The sequence below is a fragment of the Thermobia domestica genome, chromosome 12 (genome assembly GCF_964235325.1).
Source record: "Thermobia domestica chromosome 12, izTheDome1.hap1.1, whole genome shotgun sequence".
NCBI lineage: Eukaryota > Metazoa > Arthropoda > Insecta > Zygentoma > Lepismatidae > Thermobia > Thermobia domestica.
In genome coordinates, this window is record NC_137465.1 from 42,954,856 (window position 1) to 42,971,626 (window position 16,771).

Here is a 16,771-nt window from a genome sequence, read left to right on the forward strand (position 1 = left end):
TCACAACATCGCGTCATTGTGACAAATGTGGCCAGCAGCCATAATACAATAATAACAGAACATTTCTTCTATAGAAGCTTAGCTCAGTTGAAGTTATTTAGTGGTTTATTTAGTACAGTGGGGTCGTTTCTTACAAAATAAGGTTTACATGATTTGTATTTACTATTAATTGATGAGGTGCACTAAAACATAGTTGCAATTTGATTAATTATAGACAGTAAAAAAATAAGACTAATGATTTTTTTTTTCAAAGTCCATCACAAATCAAATATATGCGTAATCTGCACAAGTATAACAGTGTAAGTTACAAGATATGAAGAATATAAAGATAATAATTAACTTTTGTAAACAACAACATAATTCAGCATAATATTCTAGAGAAAATTTCATGCAAATAGTTAAGTATTTTGTGATTGTTACATTTTTACATGATTACCCAATACATAACTTATTTCAGGTATCTATTGACAAATGTTGTAAATTTGCTCTATTTTTTCCTTACCTTTGCAAATACATTATATTATAATCATTTGCATCCTGGCTTTTATGCTTTCATTGGTTTTTAGACCTAGATTTCGACATAATAATAAAACTGACTTTTTCAATTCTTTTATAATATATTTACAACATACACTTTCAGTAACCAGTAACGTAATTAAGAAGTGGGGTAAACGAGGCTTGTGCCCCGAGCGCCGGATTGGGAGGGCGCAAAATTGGGCAAATATTTGCGGGAACGTTATGGTTTGGTTGATCAAGGGGCGCTAAGGCGAGTTCTTGCCCCGGGCAACGACTAGCATAGTTGCGTCGCGATCAGTAATAATGTTTTTTTTTTCTTTTTTTTTAAGCAATACATTCATAATTTTCCACCAGCCATTTTATAACTGTGCTAATTCTTTCATGTATTATATTGCGTGAATGTAAGAATGCAAATATACGCTTGTTGATATGTTTTCACCTTTTAAAAAAAATCTTGTAGTAAAAGACTGCGAACTCGATCTTTAATCTTCACTTTTTTCTCAAAGACATTTTCCGCGGCACACATCATTATATTTTAGAAGTCATTTTTTTGAAACACTACATTTCAGTATTTCCATCATCTCATACATATTTAACTAAATAGATGTATAAATAAATGTATTTAAATAAATATTTAGCACCTATAAGCCACACTTTTGTATCAAAAATTAAAAATGCAGCTTATACACGCGAATAATAAGAAATACGTTCATTCGGCTACACAACAGCGCTTAGATTTGGCACATGTGAACTTCAAGCAGGAGTCATTATTAAATTATTTGGATAACTTTTTTTTTTTCTTGACATGCAACTAAGGAATAGTACTAGTATTCATGATTGTTGGTGCTTATTAAAGACAACCTGTTTGTGCTCAAGTAAATTTCTGTGCAAGTGCTGAGGTAGTGTTTTCATTTTTAGCTGCTTTCAGGCTAATTGCGGCTTTTACAGGCGAATAGTTTCTTCTAAAATAATAGTCAAAAAATAAAGGTAAGACATTTACGCAAGAATATGGTAATTCGGTGGAAAATTTCAGTTAAAACCCTAATTCTTCTTTTCTCTGTTTCTTATATAATATTAATAATGACATTTTATTCCTATTAACAGTTTGATTAACTAATTATAGATATTCACTTCTGCAATATACTGCAGTGAACTTACCATACATTCATCTTCAAAGAAACAAAGTTTACACTTGCTTTTTAATATACATAGCTCCTGTCTATGTATTATCACAAAGAAATTATGAAATAAATACACGACTTAAGTAAATATGAAATACCATTAGATAGATATACACATATAACAAATTGTCGTTAGAAATAGATCATAATATTTACGGTACTTTGTTAAAATATATATCTTTAAATATTAATGCAACATAGTCTTGAGTAATAAGGCTTCACAGCCCGAGAAAAATTGTTGAATTCCAGCTTTACAACAATTATTTTTTCTCATTGTCTGTTGTGTTACTATTATCACATCACTGTCCTACTATTTAATAGTTCTTGCAGCAGACGTTTTTCCCCAGCATATACAGCAGGAACAAATATTTGGTATTTTTCTTCATTTTATTAGAAATACTCTTTGTTGTACAGAATTCTCTTCTTAAGTAATCAGAAGTTACCTTTACGATCCGTTTTAGCTTTGGAATCCATACGTCTTCCCCTCTGTAAATAAGTAAGAAAAAATACGCTTATAGGTTTTGTTATCTGTATTCTTAACGCTAAATGTATCTACTTAAAACATTGTTCAACCCCAACGCCATCTCAGTATTGTAAGATTCATTGCTTTATAATGGAAAAATATTTTTTTTTTCTATTTTAAACTGAACTGGTCTTTTTTTAAAATAAAAAAATGTAATTTTCCTGATTTCAAGATCAGTTAAATGTTTCTCGCTTTTCGAAAGTGAATTTGTATTATTTACAGTGTTCGTAAGAAAATTCCCTCAAATTCCTCAAACTTTTCCCTTTTCTTATCAAATTTCCCCTACTTTGTTGAGTGCCCAATTCCTACAACAGAAGTTATCTGATAAGATTAATTTAGCTATAATAAAGGAAATACCGACCACATTGGTTTTATTCATTTGCATTTTGCTTCTATTTTTCCTTCATCCTTCACTTTTTTATACAAAAAATAATACATACAAATACACCCGCCAATGGATGCAAATTATGCTACCTTGAACACGGCAGGGTTCTAGAACACTGGTCCGCATTCCAATTGAGTCGTAATAAAGAAAGCAATCAATCTGGCTGTTAACCCGCCTTTACTCACCATCGCTCGCTCGACATTACTATGTGAATTGAGTATTGAGCTTTGGTAAAGAAAGAAACCAACCTGGCTACTAACCCACCTTCGCCTGTACGAGCGGACAAGCATTCTAGAACCTTCTCCCACAACACATAAACTATTGCTATTGTATTTGGTTTAATTCTGAAAAACAAAGAAAAATTAAGCATTCATATTGGTCAATGTCAGCGCGAGAATTTCCCTGGACTTTTAACGTTTTATCGAAAAATTTCGTTTTTGCTAAATTTACCTACGAAATTTCCCTACATTAGAAAAAATTCCCTTAAACTGCGAACACTGATTATTAGAGCAACCCACATTATGCTTTATATTTTGTTTAATTTTGCTTTATTTGTTTTCCAAATTATGCTTTATTGTTAATTTCAATCATTGTTTTACATTAATCCTGTATAACTGTAATATTTACTTTACATTAAATATTCTAAATATCTTGATCTATTTATTAATGTTTTATGCAGCCAGTTGCTTTCATATTTAATGAACTTTCTAGTTAATGCACTGTAAAGAGATATGCTTTACTCGAGTCAGTTTTTTCTATCACTTCTGTATGCCTTAAGAGGTGCATATATACAAAAAAGGAAAGTAAAAGATGCCACCAAAAAGTACAGTAACTGCTCAAGTTCAAGAGGTACACTATAACAATATAGTGTGGAGTTCTTGTGTACTATTCATTGTTGGCGGAAAGTTTTCCTCTTCTTTTCCTTTTTTTTCCCCTGCACATCAAAGCATTACACCGGAAAGTTTACAGAAATAAAAATAAGCTTTTCATGGTTGCATTGTTATGTTCTCAATGATTTTGCAATATAAATATTGGTTTTAAAAACTATTAATACGGTATTCCAGAACTATGCTATATATTTTAAATTATGCTTTATGCTTTATTTTCTAAAATTATGCTTCATTATGCTTTTAAAATTAATTTCTTTTGAACCCTTACACAACCACACCAACCATATGTGTAAATTGTTCTTATGCTTTTAATGCTTTTTATGCTTTTGGGTTGCTCTACTGATTATACATAAATGTAACAGGATTTAAGTTTAATTTTGATTTGTAAATATTATAGCAATAAAAATAATAAAGGCTTAGGGATTCAACGCCGTTAAGTGCGATATCTAGGAAGCCAGAAAATAAACCAAATTAAACTAAATGTAGAGTAATTATGGATTGGAGACGTATTGTATTTAAAAGTTAAACACATCACTTTTTTTTTTTTTTTTAAACAGTAAGAAGGGCATATGTGATTCGAGATCTAATGCTCAAAATTGAATCAGAACTTATGGTAAAATCAGGTATTTTTGTGCTAACTTTATTTATTTTCTAGAAATAATGCCAATAAGATTGTGTTTTTGAATTTAAAAAGTATAGATTCTATAAAATTTAAGTGCTTTGAAATGGTGATTTTTCGCTTTTACCAGTTTTTTCATTAACAGACCAGGACCCTGTTCCGTGGAAGTCAGCTAGCAGGGAATGTACTGTATATGTTTACAGTGGCGAACAGAGTTCTTCAATGGGCATGGTTTAAGCACTCAAGTTCATATAATTTCAGGTGTTTGTATACGTATCTAAATATAGTAAATGTTTATTTATGTTTCCATAATATCTTTCTCAGGCGGGGTTGAAATCTCGAAACCTCCTTGTGAACGCCACTGTATTATATATATATATATATATATAGATATATAGGCGCGGATCCAATCCTGCTTTACACTGGATAAAGCGGCAAACTATAGTTTGGCCCCTCCCTTGATCATATCCTGGATCCGCCACTGTTTACCAGGTGTATCAAAAGTCTACTTCCATAACCAACATCGTTATGAGTAAAAATATGGAAAAATGAAAAAAAAAGAGGAAGTTTGTTGGATATAGGTGATTTCCAACCGAAAATAGTGTATTTTTTTAATTGCACCAGTCGTTTGGTCTCCACACTGATAAGGTGCCTTATATACTTCTGATAATCCTGTATATACAGTATATAGCTCCAAACCATGAATTTATAGTGTCGAATCTGTGGATCTCGTACAGATGTAATAAGTATTCGTATATTCTTCGACGTAAAAATTAAAGGAATTTTGTTTACTTAAGGGTACTAATCTGGACTAGAACCCTAACTCAGGGGCATCATTTAGGGGGGCAGGGAGGGATAATTGCCCCCCTGAGTTTGAGATTTATATAGATTTTATCAATAGAATAGTAGTAAATCAGTGAAAAACGCGAAATTTTACGTATATCAAGGGGTCTTGCCCACCAAGGAAAATCTGAAATGTCACTCATGCCCTTACTATAACAGAAATAGTATATTCATCAACTTCAATTTCAATATTAGATCTCTGTTGTGCAGAGACAATAAGAGATATTGAGATTTTTTTTCTAAATATACATAAAGCGTCCAAGAATATGTTTCTTCTGTATCCTTATTTCTCTACCGAAACCGGCAAGTGAATATACCACTTCTGGTTTTAATATTGAATTTTCTGAGCAGTGTGCACTTAATAACGATTTATTAGCACTGTTATTTCATGTAAATTTTATTACGTCTTTGCTTTTATTTGTTTTGAAAATTACAGAAAATCTTTAAAATTAGCGGTAGTTTAATTTCGCTGTGGCGAAGATCCTTAATGATTAGAATGTTACCATTTTACAGAGTTTTTGCAGTGTAAATAATGGATCTCTTTACCTTTTATCGCTGATGTGGCGTCTTCTGCTAATTTCTCCCACCACTGGTTGTCAAAACCTGGTATGTGGCCACCATACTCTGCAGGAAGGATTTCAGGTTTAATATGTTGATCGAAATCTTTCTTCTTTGATCCGTGAATGAACACCTGTTAAGAAAGAATACAGTATAAATATAAAGTGAAAAAGGAAATCGGTGAGTGAAGACAACATATATAAGTTTATATTCACTGACTATGGATTTCAGGGCAAAAAATTGAAATTCATACAGTATGTGGACAGTCTATATATGCAATTGTTTACTGTATTCAACAGTAAGCTCTTCCCGGCGGGAGAGCACAATAAATACATAAATAAATAAATAATTTCACACTCATTGACTTCCATGAAGCATCCTTCTCCTTTAGCCTAAATGGTGTGAGTGAAATAAAAACAGTTTTACGTCCCACGTTTATGCCGGCTAGGCTAAAAGAGGCGCTGACGATGAAAAATGAATGCAATGGTGGAGTGAAGAATGTGGGAGGAAACGGGAGAACCCCGAGAACACTCACGAACACGGTATTTGTCCACCACAAAGCCCACATGGCGCGAGCTGGGATCAAATCAAGGACTCGATGCACCAAAGGTGAACACTCTACCACTGAGCCACCATGGTCCCTAAAGGGCCTAGTATGGGATCTCCATAATATAATAAAATATATTAATTATTGTCAATACAGAGTTGCTTTGAAACTAAAACGGGAGGTTGTCAAAAGAAGTTAGTTCTATCGTCAAAGAAAGATTAAGAAAAAAAAAATCATCATTGGACTGAACTTCTAGACCTGGAGCAGATAGCTCCTTTTAAACGGAGATAGGGGAACAAACAGTTCTCAGGCGTCACATCAGAAAATAGGTCATAGAAGCCTGCTCCTACGAGCTACTGGTCATGAATGCCAACAGTCATTGCAACCTTATCTTTAAGAGAAATCGATCATACAAGTCACTTTCATGTTCGGTCATATCAGCCTTGAATCTATGATCAATGGCACCGGTGACGAGTGGCTGTTCTTAATTTGTGGCTTGTATGACCAGCTTTGAAATTTCTGATTTGTGGCTTCTATGATATAGAGATCTGTGAGGGTTATAACAGAGTAAACTTAGCTCTAGTCAAGGAGAATGCGTGAGAGAGTAATTACACACTGTGTATTTTGAACAAGGAAATCTCTTAGACCTAAGGATATGGGGAAAGGAAGATAAAACAAATATAGGAAGGAAAATATCAATTTTCTTCTGGTATTGCCCCTGGCATTACCCTACAAATTTGGAAAGAATATTTTCTTCTTGAGATGATTTTGAGTTTAACGTACCTTTCGGCAGCGAGGCTATATGCGATGGGACCTACTGATTAACAGATCCGAACCACATGAACTCTGGCCGAGAATCGAACCCGGGTCTCACACGCAAAAGGCGCGTATGCTAACCGTTTAGCCACGAAATGAACTCACTTTCTTCTTAGTAATACTATTTAGAGACATCCCGAATTAAAGCCTTTCTCTCAAAATAAATTCTGATTGACGTTATTAGATGTCACTAAAAGATATAGAGGAGTATGCTATGCTAAACACAACATGCTTCATGAATATGACTGACATTTTATTAAATAATTAGAGACCGAATGTTAGGAAAAATGTATAATTTTTTAATATTAAAGATATGACCAAAAATATTTTTTTAAACTTCATATGAGGGGTTATAGTTTCAATTTAAACCAATTTTATTTTGCCTTTTTGCCTATTTCGCACCTTACTGCCTAAATAATTGCTTTAGTGCCTAATGTTGCCTATTGTATGCATTTTCTTCAAAATGACTGATGCCTCGGGACAGTTCCTCGGTAATGTTGCAATCGGTACAATGGAACATGATCAACAGTCCAAAATATTTTTCCTAGCATGTGAAGAACTGGCAAAAACAAATAGTACAGCAATAGGTCAGTTGTTCACTTTCTCACTGAATTTACTTTGCCCGGATGGTGTTAAACAACAAGATATTCATTTATTTATCACGGATGCAGCAGTATACATGAAAAAAGGCTGCAACGACACCTTAAGTTCTTTTCCCAGCTACGCCTCACATAACGTGTCTCGCACATGCTCTGCATCGAATTGCTGAGGAAAACCGTGGTTTATTCTCCAAAGTAGATGCTTTAATCTCCAATATCAAGAAAATATTTCTCAAAGCTCCAACCTGGATCGAGCTATTTAAAGAAACCGCCTCAGAACTTGCTTTACCTAAAATCCAGTAAATAACAAGGTGGGGTACTTGGATTTCTGCAACTCTATATTACGCAATCAATTTTCAAACCGTAGAGGAAGTAGTAAATTTTTTGACTGAAGAGGATGCCTCGTCAATTCGCATAATACAACAACTGTTGAACAATGATGTTGTGCGAAATGGTTTAACTTTCATTGCTACCTACTATTCAATTTTGCCAGGCGCGATAACGTTTCTGGAAAAGAGATATAAAAACTTGAGCACTCTCTGGAACATTTTTATTTTGTAGTGGACAAAATTTGCTCTGTGTCAGATGCGAAAGACCATGTAGTTCGTGAGAAATGTGAGAGAGTTATTGCAACCAGTAAGACTTGGACAAACTAAAAACAATTAGACAAATGTTTAAATGCGAAAATGTGCCCAAATAAATTTTATCCACATGTTCTTGCGTGCTTCAAATACGCCTCAGTTACATTCGTGAAAACATAACGATCGTTCTCAATTTTGAAACATGTGTTATCCGATCGAAGACATAATTTATTAGATGAAGACTTCAAAAAGTATCTTCTTTTATGCGTAATCAGGATGAATTATTCCTCGTGTCGACTAACCATCAGAATGTATTAAATTAAAATACACGAAACAATTTATCTTTTGTTTGAAATATGCCAATATTTCATCTTTCAACTGTTATGTGTTGTTGTGGGCCGCGGTGGCTCAGTGGTAGAGCGTTCACCTCTGGTGCTTGGGGTCCCGTGTTCGATCCCAGCCCCCGCCAAGTGAACTTTGTGGTGGATAAACACCGTGTGCGTGGGTTTTCTCGGGGTTCTCCCGTTTCCTCCCACTTTCTTCATTCCACCATTTCATTCATTTCTCATTATCACCGTCTCCTTTAGCCTAACCGGCATAACCGTGGGACGTAAAACTCAAAGATTTCATTTCATTTTCATTTCATTTTGTTGTGTGTTGTGATATGAACTCCTGTGTGTACAAATCAAATGTTGTAAATTACGAACTGCTGTTTGTAGTGATAAAATGTCGTAAAACTTTGAACTACTATGTGTATTGATAAAGTGTATAAAATTTGGACTGTTATGTGTAAAGTGCTGTACAGAACGTATTTACCAAATACACATGGAATGCATGTCAAGCTACGTTTATATATTCTTTGAACATTATCTATGACTTGAATTTATTTTTTAATTGTATTAAGTATTTATCATTATTTGGAGTTACAGTTTACTGTCTATTTTTTAAATTTTAAGTGCCTATTTCCCTGCCTATTTTGCAGGTTTTTAATGCCTAAACATTCGGTCTCTAGGTATAAATAATATTTGAATTAAAATCATTATACTCACTCTTTCGCTTATCTTCTTAGACAAAAATGGTTTGATGAGTTTAAATGCAGTATGAAAGTATATTGGCGTCTTAATTGCATGGATAGCTTTGAACCTTACTGGGTAGCAGTCCTGAAAATTAAAATTAATTGAACTGTAGTTGTTACGCATAATTTCTTAGTAGCTTCGTGTTAGTTTGTATAGCACCTTCATGAAAATAAACTATAAATAATACTAAATCCTATGTAACAATTCTTGTAATAATTCCTGTGTAATAATCCTATGTAATAATTCTTGTAATACTAAGTCCTATTAATGTTCTAAGTTTCTAATAGTCTGGTTCGAACTAGGATGCACTGATTCTCAGAAAATAAGTAAATGTTTATCTGTGAGTCTAGTTCTAATGCAATTCTTTGGAAGCAACCCTATTCTTCTTTTCATTCGTCAGATTATAAATCATGTCGCGGGCCGGATAGAAATTTTCAAAGGGCTGCATTCGGCCCGCGGGCCGCAGTTTGCCCATTATTGATCTAAGCAATAAAGCTCGCTATAACTTATTTGTTTTCCAAGTTCGGCCAGGGAGAAACTCCATTTGGCTTGTATGAGATACTTTTATTTCTCGGTAAGTACTGGCCGGATCTGAACGAAATTTAGTAGGCAAGTAGCCCATCGTCTTGCCTCTGCGTCACTTGTCAAATGTTGGCGATGGTGGACAACGTCTTCCCCATGGCTGTCGTCTAAAGAGTGTTTACTTCAACACATGGTTACAACCAGCATGGTGTGAAAACACATGGAATCTTACAATATAGCCCAACTTTAAAGCATCTTTTCCTCCCTACTTACTTACCCTATAATGATGACATTGATTATTTTCTTTGTTAGCCTGACGCTTAAATTTGGTCTACTTCTGTTATCTTTTTCCCGTAACTTTTGTATTTCTTTCCTGCTATCAGCGGAATTTAATCCTTACTTTTAAATTTACTTAACCGTTCAGACTTTCAATATGTATCTTCTCTCCACGTTTCAGCGCAGATGTCTTTTATAACATTATACACTTTTTTGTTATTATTTATCTAATTCCCCCTCTTTAAAATTTCAATGACTTAATTTCACTTCATTCCCCTTTTCTGATACTTCCTGCTTTATACATTTTATTGTCATTCAGACAAATTTACGCTATTTCTTGTCAGTTCACGCCATTTCTAACTACTACTTAAAATCACATTTCTCGACCGGTAAGGCAATGCAAGATGCGTTATATTTGAATCAATAAATGATAAGTGCTGAATTCAATGCAAATACTTCTCAAATGGCATTCCAATATACTGTGAGCACAGAGAAAGTGTAACTTTGTCAGTTCGATATATTACTGTATCATGATTCTTTAACCTCTTCGCTTACTAGTAAGCACTTTTCTAATTTATTGTGATATATATTATATCTTTCCTAGCAATAATTTGAAGCATCAACCATTTATATGGTAATTAGTATATCTCAATACACGGATAAACGACTTTTAAAATCTTTTACATCAAGAAAACTATAACGAAAGCCCATAATTTTAAAAATTACTTTGCTAAAGAGAAGCGAAAAGCTTAACAATTTTTGAATAAGGAGCCATCTTTGTTTCTTGGTGCCCATTAATTTACATGAAGAATTATTTTTGATTCCTTTGAAATGAAATTTTAATGGTTAGATTCTATTGATTTCTTCTTGAAATATGTTTAAATGTCCTTTTCTTCGAGAAAATTAAATCTTATTCCACATCATTTTGATAGTTAATAATCAAATGTAATTTCTGTTATTTAATATTAACTTTATATATGTATAATGCAAATTTATTTTGAAACAGCGTGGTTTTTGTTAACAATTCATTTCAAAACAGAAAATAATTCCACATATAAATCAACAAGCTAACAGTAAGAAAAATGAAGATGGTGCGGGTATTCAGTCTGTTAAATTTCTTCGCTGTTTCTTCTGTAAAGTAGTTTTTAGAACTGTAGATTTTTCGTATACTTTATCTGGTCTAAAGGATTTTATAATTTCTCTATCCGAGTACTAAAACACACTAGTTACCACATAAATGGTTAAAGCTTCAAATCTCTGCTAGGGAACTTAAAATTAGTTACGAGTTATAGAGTTTCAGTTACTTAAGTTACTAAACAATGTGGTTACAATAATCCGTATGTGTGCTTGCATTCACAAAACCACAACTAATCTAAAGTCATGATATATTTTAGTACCAAACACCGTTAAGTCAAAAAAAAATCATTATTTAGAGCACAACGCTCTGCCTGATGCTAGCATTGCTTAGCCTAATAAATTAACTTCAGAACTATGTACACTCATGTCCAAAATGATTGTCGCATATCTATAAATGTCTTCTTGTAAGAATATAATTTGATAAAGGTTTTTCAGGGTACTTTTAATACTGATACTATGTGTATAATCGGGAAATGTATATTTGTGGTAATTTTCATATGGAAAGAATTATAAATACGAAAATTAGAATGAGTAAAACAAAATCTTGCTAAATGGAGAAGAAAGTTTTATTTTCGTTTTATTGTTCTTATTTACTGCTCTTTTGACATGAAATTTGCCACATGCATGTCTTTGCCGATTATACACATAATAATAATATAAGAAATACCGGGCGATTTCGTTATCGAATTATATTCCTAGAACAACATATTTATAGACATACGACAATAATTTTGGACATGAGTGTACCTATGCTGGCCGATGTATATGCTTACCATTAATAGACAGCATAATACTTTAATGAAGGTCATAGTGACTACTTTGAGGTGTGACAATCCTAAACCTTCACAGTCTAATATAACTACTAGTCCTCCCACTTGGAACGTTTGGTCTAGAATCAACGTATCGAGGGCTGTGAAGATGATCCTCCAGACTTCTGCTATTGTGATTTTTGAGAAGTCAGCATTACCTAAGAAAAGAAAAGACAAAACATTTTAAGAATGACAAAAATATCTAACATTTCTCAGTATTATTAATAGACAGAAACATCTCTAAGAGATGTGGGGCTTTGGATTTCTGTGTCCCACATAAAATTAGACTAATTTGCCCACTCTGACAAAGCTAACATCTAATGGAATACTGTATGGGGTGGCCAAACTTTTTGATTAAGTTATCTCAAACAGTGAAAAATCTTTAGCGATCTACTCTCAGTGGTGTTATTTTAATGTTTTAACAACCGGTTCTGTATCTTATATATATATATATATATATATATATATATATATATATATATATATATATATATATATATATATATATATATATATATATATATATATATATGGGGTGAGAGAGAGAGAGAGAGAGAGAGAGAGAGATAGTAGATGGATACGTAGATAGATAGATATAACTCTCTTAGGAAACAAATCACAAAGGGTAGACAAAAGGAATGTTTTAACTGGATATCACAAGTGACAGATAGTGACCTACACAGCATCCTAATACAAGCTGATGTGACGAAATTAGGTACGGTAGTACTGCGAATATCTTGGAAACAAATTATCCAAGATGGGTGGTTGTCAAAAAAGTATCGACAATTGTTCAAAATAGTACGTATGCGTTTCAAATAATAATCCTCACCACTACACTCATTTGATCCCAGTTCTTATTCTTGATATCTGAGCATTTGAGATTAAGAAATAAACGCTTATACCTTGCTCTGAGAGATCATATGTTTAACCCTATAGCTGTGAGAATTTCTATAAACAAAGATAGTTAAACTAAACTTTACTCTTCCTGGGTATAACCGGGTAAAATTTGCGGTTATATCTGGATATAACAAGCAGTTCTGCGAACTTGAAATATTTTAAATTCGCCGGTGCGAACCGGCTGAATAGCACCACTGAATCTACCACAATCCGTTTGCTAATACCGTAGCCTAGTATTAGTTTACACCGTTAACAATATTCAGAAAAATAATCTTAATAAATCATAAGAGAATAGTAATTAGTAAAACTAATAACTATTTTATCATTAACCTTTAACCTTTTATTTTGGACTTGAAACATGACACTGCATTTTTTCCCTCAATGTTATTGATCCTTCAAGCAAAATTTCAAGAAACGCTACTGGACAAGTAGTGAGAAAATTTTTTAAAAAAGTGCCCCTGGAGAATCTTATTTAAAAGATAAAAGGAAGAAAGGAAGGAAGGTCAAGATCTGTTGAATGGTGTGACCCGTAGGCTTGTGTACATTACATTGACAGACAGGCATACAGGCCCATGAAACATACGAATCCTACTAATCCATAAATAATTAATACTTTTCTTATCAGAGTATTTACTTCTTTAAATTAAAATTAAAATAAGTTGTAATAGTTTCAATAACTTAACGTTATCTTCATCAGACGTTAACTGGCAGAAATATCTTCATAATATTAAATTAATATTGTTGCATAATTTTTTTTTCATTTTGTAATTTTAAATTTTTAATATGTAACAGTCAGGTATGGTTATAAATTACGAGTATTATTTCATTTTAAATTTTTAATATAAATTATTTTTGTAATCATTGTTGTTTTCATTCTTCTCTTTTATTATTATTATTATTATTATTATTATTATCGTTAAATATTTTATTAGATGTTGAAAAGCTGTATAAACAAACAGAATATATTAAACAAACAAAACGTCTTTTCACATTCCATAAAATTAATTGAAAGGTTTTTCTATTATATAGTATATTATACATCTTTTATCATATAAATACATAAAATACTTTTAAAATGAGCAAACGCAATTCAAATAAATATTATGTTACAAGTGGATGGAACAACATTTAAAGTTTAAACCTAAAATACTGTTAAATTTCTCTGAGCGTTGATATATTGTTTTTATTATTCTATTGTTCGTTTGTTTCTATTGTACTAGAAAAGAAACACCTCCTCCAATTCCCTTCCAGGCGGCAACGTACCAAGAACTAACGAAACGTTGCCACGTTGGACCGCAATGGATATACGTTGTATTAACAAGGATGATGGACGAACATCTTCAGAAACGATAGATATGCGTCTGCCTACCTCTCTGATAAAATCAAGGCTTATTATTATTATTATTATTATTATTATTATTATTATTATTATTATTATTATTATTAGTAGTAGTAGTAGTAGTAGTAGTAGTAGTATTTTAATAAATTATTCTAAATATCGGTTAATTTTGAAGTTTCCTCTCAATTCCGTGTTCTATCATATAATTTTATTTTTATTGCTTCTCTTAATAATTTTTCATATCCTTCCATTCGTTCTAACAATCTGTCCCATAATTCATGAATTGTCCATTTGTCCATTTGTCCAGTTCCTTATTCTTTCTTTTCTTTCTCTCTTAATCCTTCGCGTTTCTTTCCATTTTCTTATTATTGTTCTATTTTCTTTTTCTAGACCGTGGGCCCCTTCCCAAACTATATCATGTCCTGTTTCTTTGACATGTTTATGTATAGCGTTATTTTCTCTTTTAAGTCTCACATCGTACCTATGTTGTTTAAGTTTTTTTTAAGCTTTTTGCCTTTTCTACAATGTTAGATATTAAAAATTTAAAGTTATAAAAAGAAACAATTAAAATTATACAACATTATTAATTTAATGCTGCCAGTTAACGTCTAATGAAGATAACATTAAGTTATTGAAACTATTACGACTTATTTTAAGTTTAATAAATAAGCATATACTCTGGTCAGAAAATTATTAACTATTTCAGCAATAGTCCTAAAGTCAATATAGATGAAACTACGAATCCAATTTAGATTTTTTTTTCCACAGTCATCATACTTTCTTGTCTCCTATAATCGATCGAAAGAAATAAAATGAAAAGCGAAATTTGTTAGCATTGCGGATGGGACTTTCCACTAGTATTGTCTTTGTTCAGGGATAAAAGTGAGGGGGAACGCGGGGGAACGCTGTTCCAGTACCTACATAAAATATGTACGGCGTCCCCCAGTTCTTAAATAATTACAATGGGCAAAGATAACCAGGGGGACGGCGTGATGTCATGCCGCTAACTACCGTCCCTCTACCTTTTCAGATACACTTTTACTCCTGTCTTTGTCCATTTCCATACTCCCATAGAAGCATGTATTTATCCGTGCAGCAGAACAGATGAACTCTAATGGAATTTATATTTAATACTATTATTCCATTCCTAATGCTTAGAGCAATGTCTATAAATATGTTTGTAAAGACATGAATGCTATATAGTTTTAGTGACGCCATAATGGGATTTACACGTGGTTGTTAATCGGATTATAAACAGGAGATAGTATACGATGCAGTGAAAAAATAAATTACGATATAAATATTGAGTTGAATTAATTCCAGTCCAAATCGGAAATTAATGGTATAATTCTAAAATGAGGTTTATAACATAACATTACATAACATAACTAAGCTGTCGACAGTATGATGAACTCTATGATTAGGGGACACAGTGGTTCAGTGGTAGAGCGTTTACCTCTGGTGCGTGGGGTCCTGTTTCGATTTCCGGCCAAGTAAGTTTGTGGTAGACAACATCGTGTCTGTGAATTTTCTCGGGGTATTCCCATTTCCTCCCACTTTCTCATTCCGCCCATTTTTCCGTTCACCTATCTAAATCATTCGTTTCCCTTAGCTTAAAGGGCATAATCGTGAGGTGTTAAACTAAAATAACGTAATTATTAATGCGTATTTATGTTACGGAAATAGTACTATATTGTATTTTTGAAGTTATTTTTTGAAAATGTAAAAATATACTCTAAAATTGAATGAAAAATATTTAATATCAAACTGTACACTAAATTCACCGCATCCTCAAATCTATCAATTACTCAAATTCTATGAGATTTCTAGGTTTATGTTTCACGCATAGCCTTTTAGCATACGGGTAATTAATGGAAGTGTATGATTATGAAAGAATTGGTAGAATGAGAGTGTGAGAGGAAACGGGAGAATTACGAAAAAAACAGCTATACGATTTTGTCAATCACAAATTCTTTTGGCCAGGAATCGAACCAGGGACTCAGTCATACCACAGGTCAACGCTCTAACCACTGAGTTACCGTACTTCCAAGGTTTTACTTAGACATTTAGCCGTGCCAATACAATAATTACTAAACCGTCATCATCACCATCATCATCGTAACGATTGATCAGACATTGCTGGCAGGTAATATGCCATATACAGAGGAATCCTCCGATAGCTCTTCATCTTGACACAATTAATTTCTTTAATATAGCTCATCAATTGTATGTTTGTTCCTCTTCCTCTTTTTTCCTTCCACTATACTTTCTATCATATATGCATAATACTAAAATATCTTCTTAAACAACTTTCTAACCGAGCCTTTTTCTCCTTTTATTGATTCCCGATAATTTAGTACTAATTATTAAACAAAGATGCGTGGTTCCTTACCTATATATATATATATATATATATATATATATATATATATATATATATATATATATATATATATTAAGGCGTTTCTTGATGCCCTATTTTGGTTTTTGTGAGCAATCACATCGGGACTACCTATGAGACAAAGGTTGATGGAATGTCGTCTCGAAAAAATATCGTGAGATTAATATATCGCCTCAGAAAATATATCTTTTTCTATTGGAAGAACTTTTCGTTGTCTTGAAAAGGTTTCGTAAAAGTCACACCTCGTCTCGGAAAG

The 16,771-nt window shown here is 32.7% G+C and overlaps 1 protein-coding gene across 3 annotated transcripts in view; it reads right to left on the reverse strand.

Moving 5' to 3' along the window:
* Positions 1–1,020: 1,020 nt before the first annotated feature.
* LOC145666436 (retinaldehyde-binding protein 1-like) overlaps positions 1,021–16,771 on the reverse strand; it is a 53,775-nt gene continuing 38,024 nt past the window's right edge. For all 3 annotated transcript variants that reach the window (XM_081733662.1, XM_081733659.1, XM_081733658.1), the window contains exons 5-8: positions 11,843–12,036; positions 9,108–9,218; positions 5,504–5,648; positions 1,021–2,183 (exon numbers count right to left, since the gene is read on the reverse strand). In XM_081733662.1, coding sequence (XP_081589788.1) covers positions 2,155–2,183; positions 5,504–5,648; positions 9,108–9,218; positions 11,843–12,036 — 479 coding nt within the window. In that variant the 3' untranslated portion in view covers positions 1,021–2,154. The remainder of the gene's footprint in view (positions 2,184–5,503; positions 5,649–9,107; positions 9,219–11,842; positions 12,037–16,771) is intronic.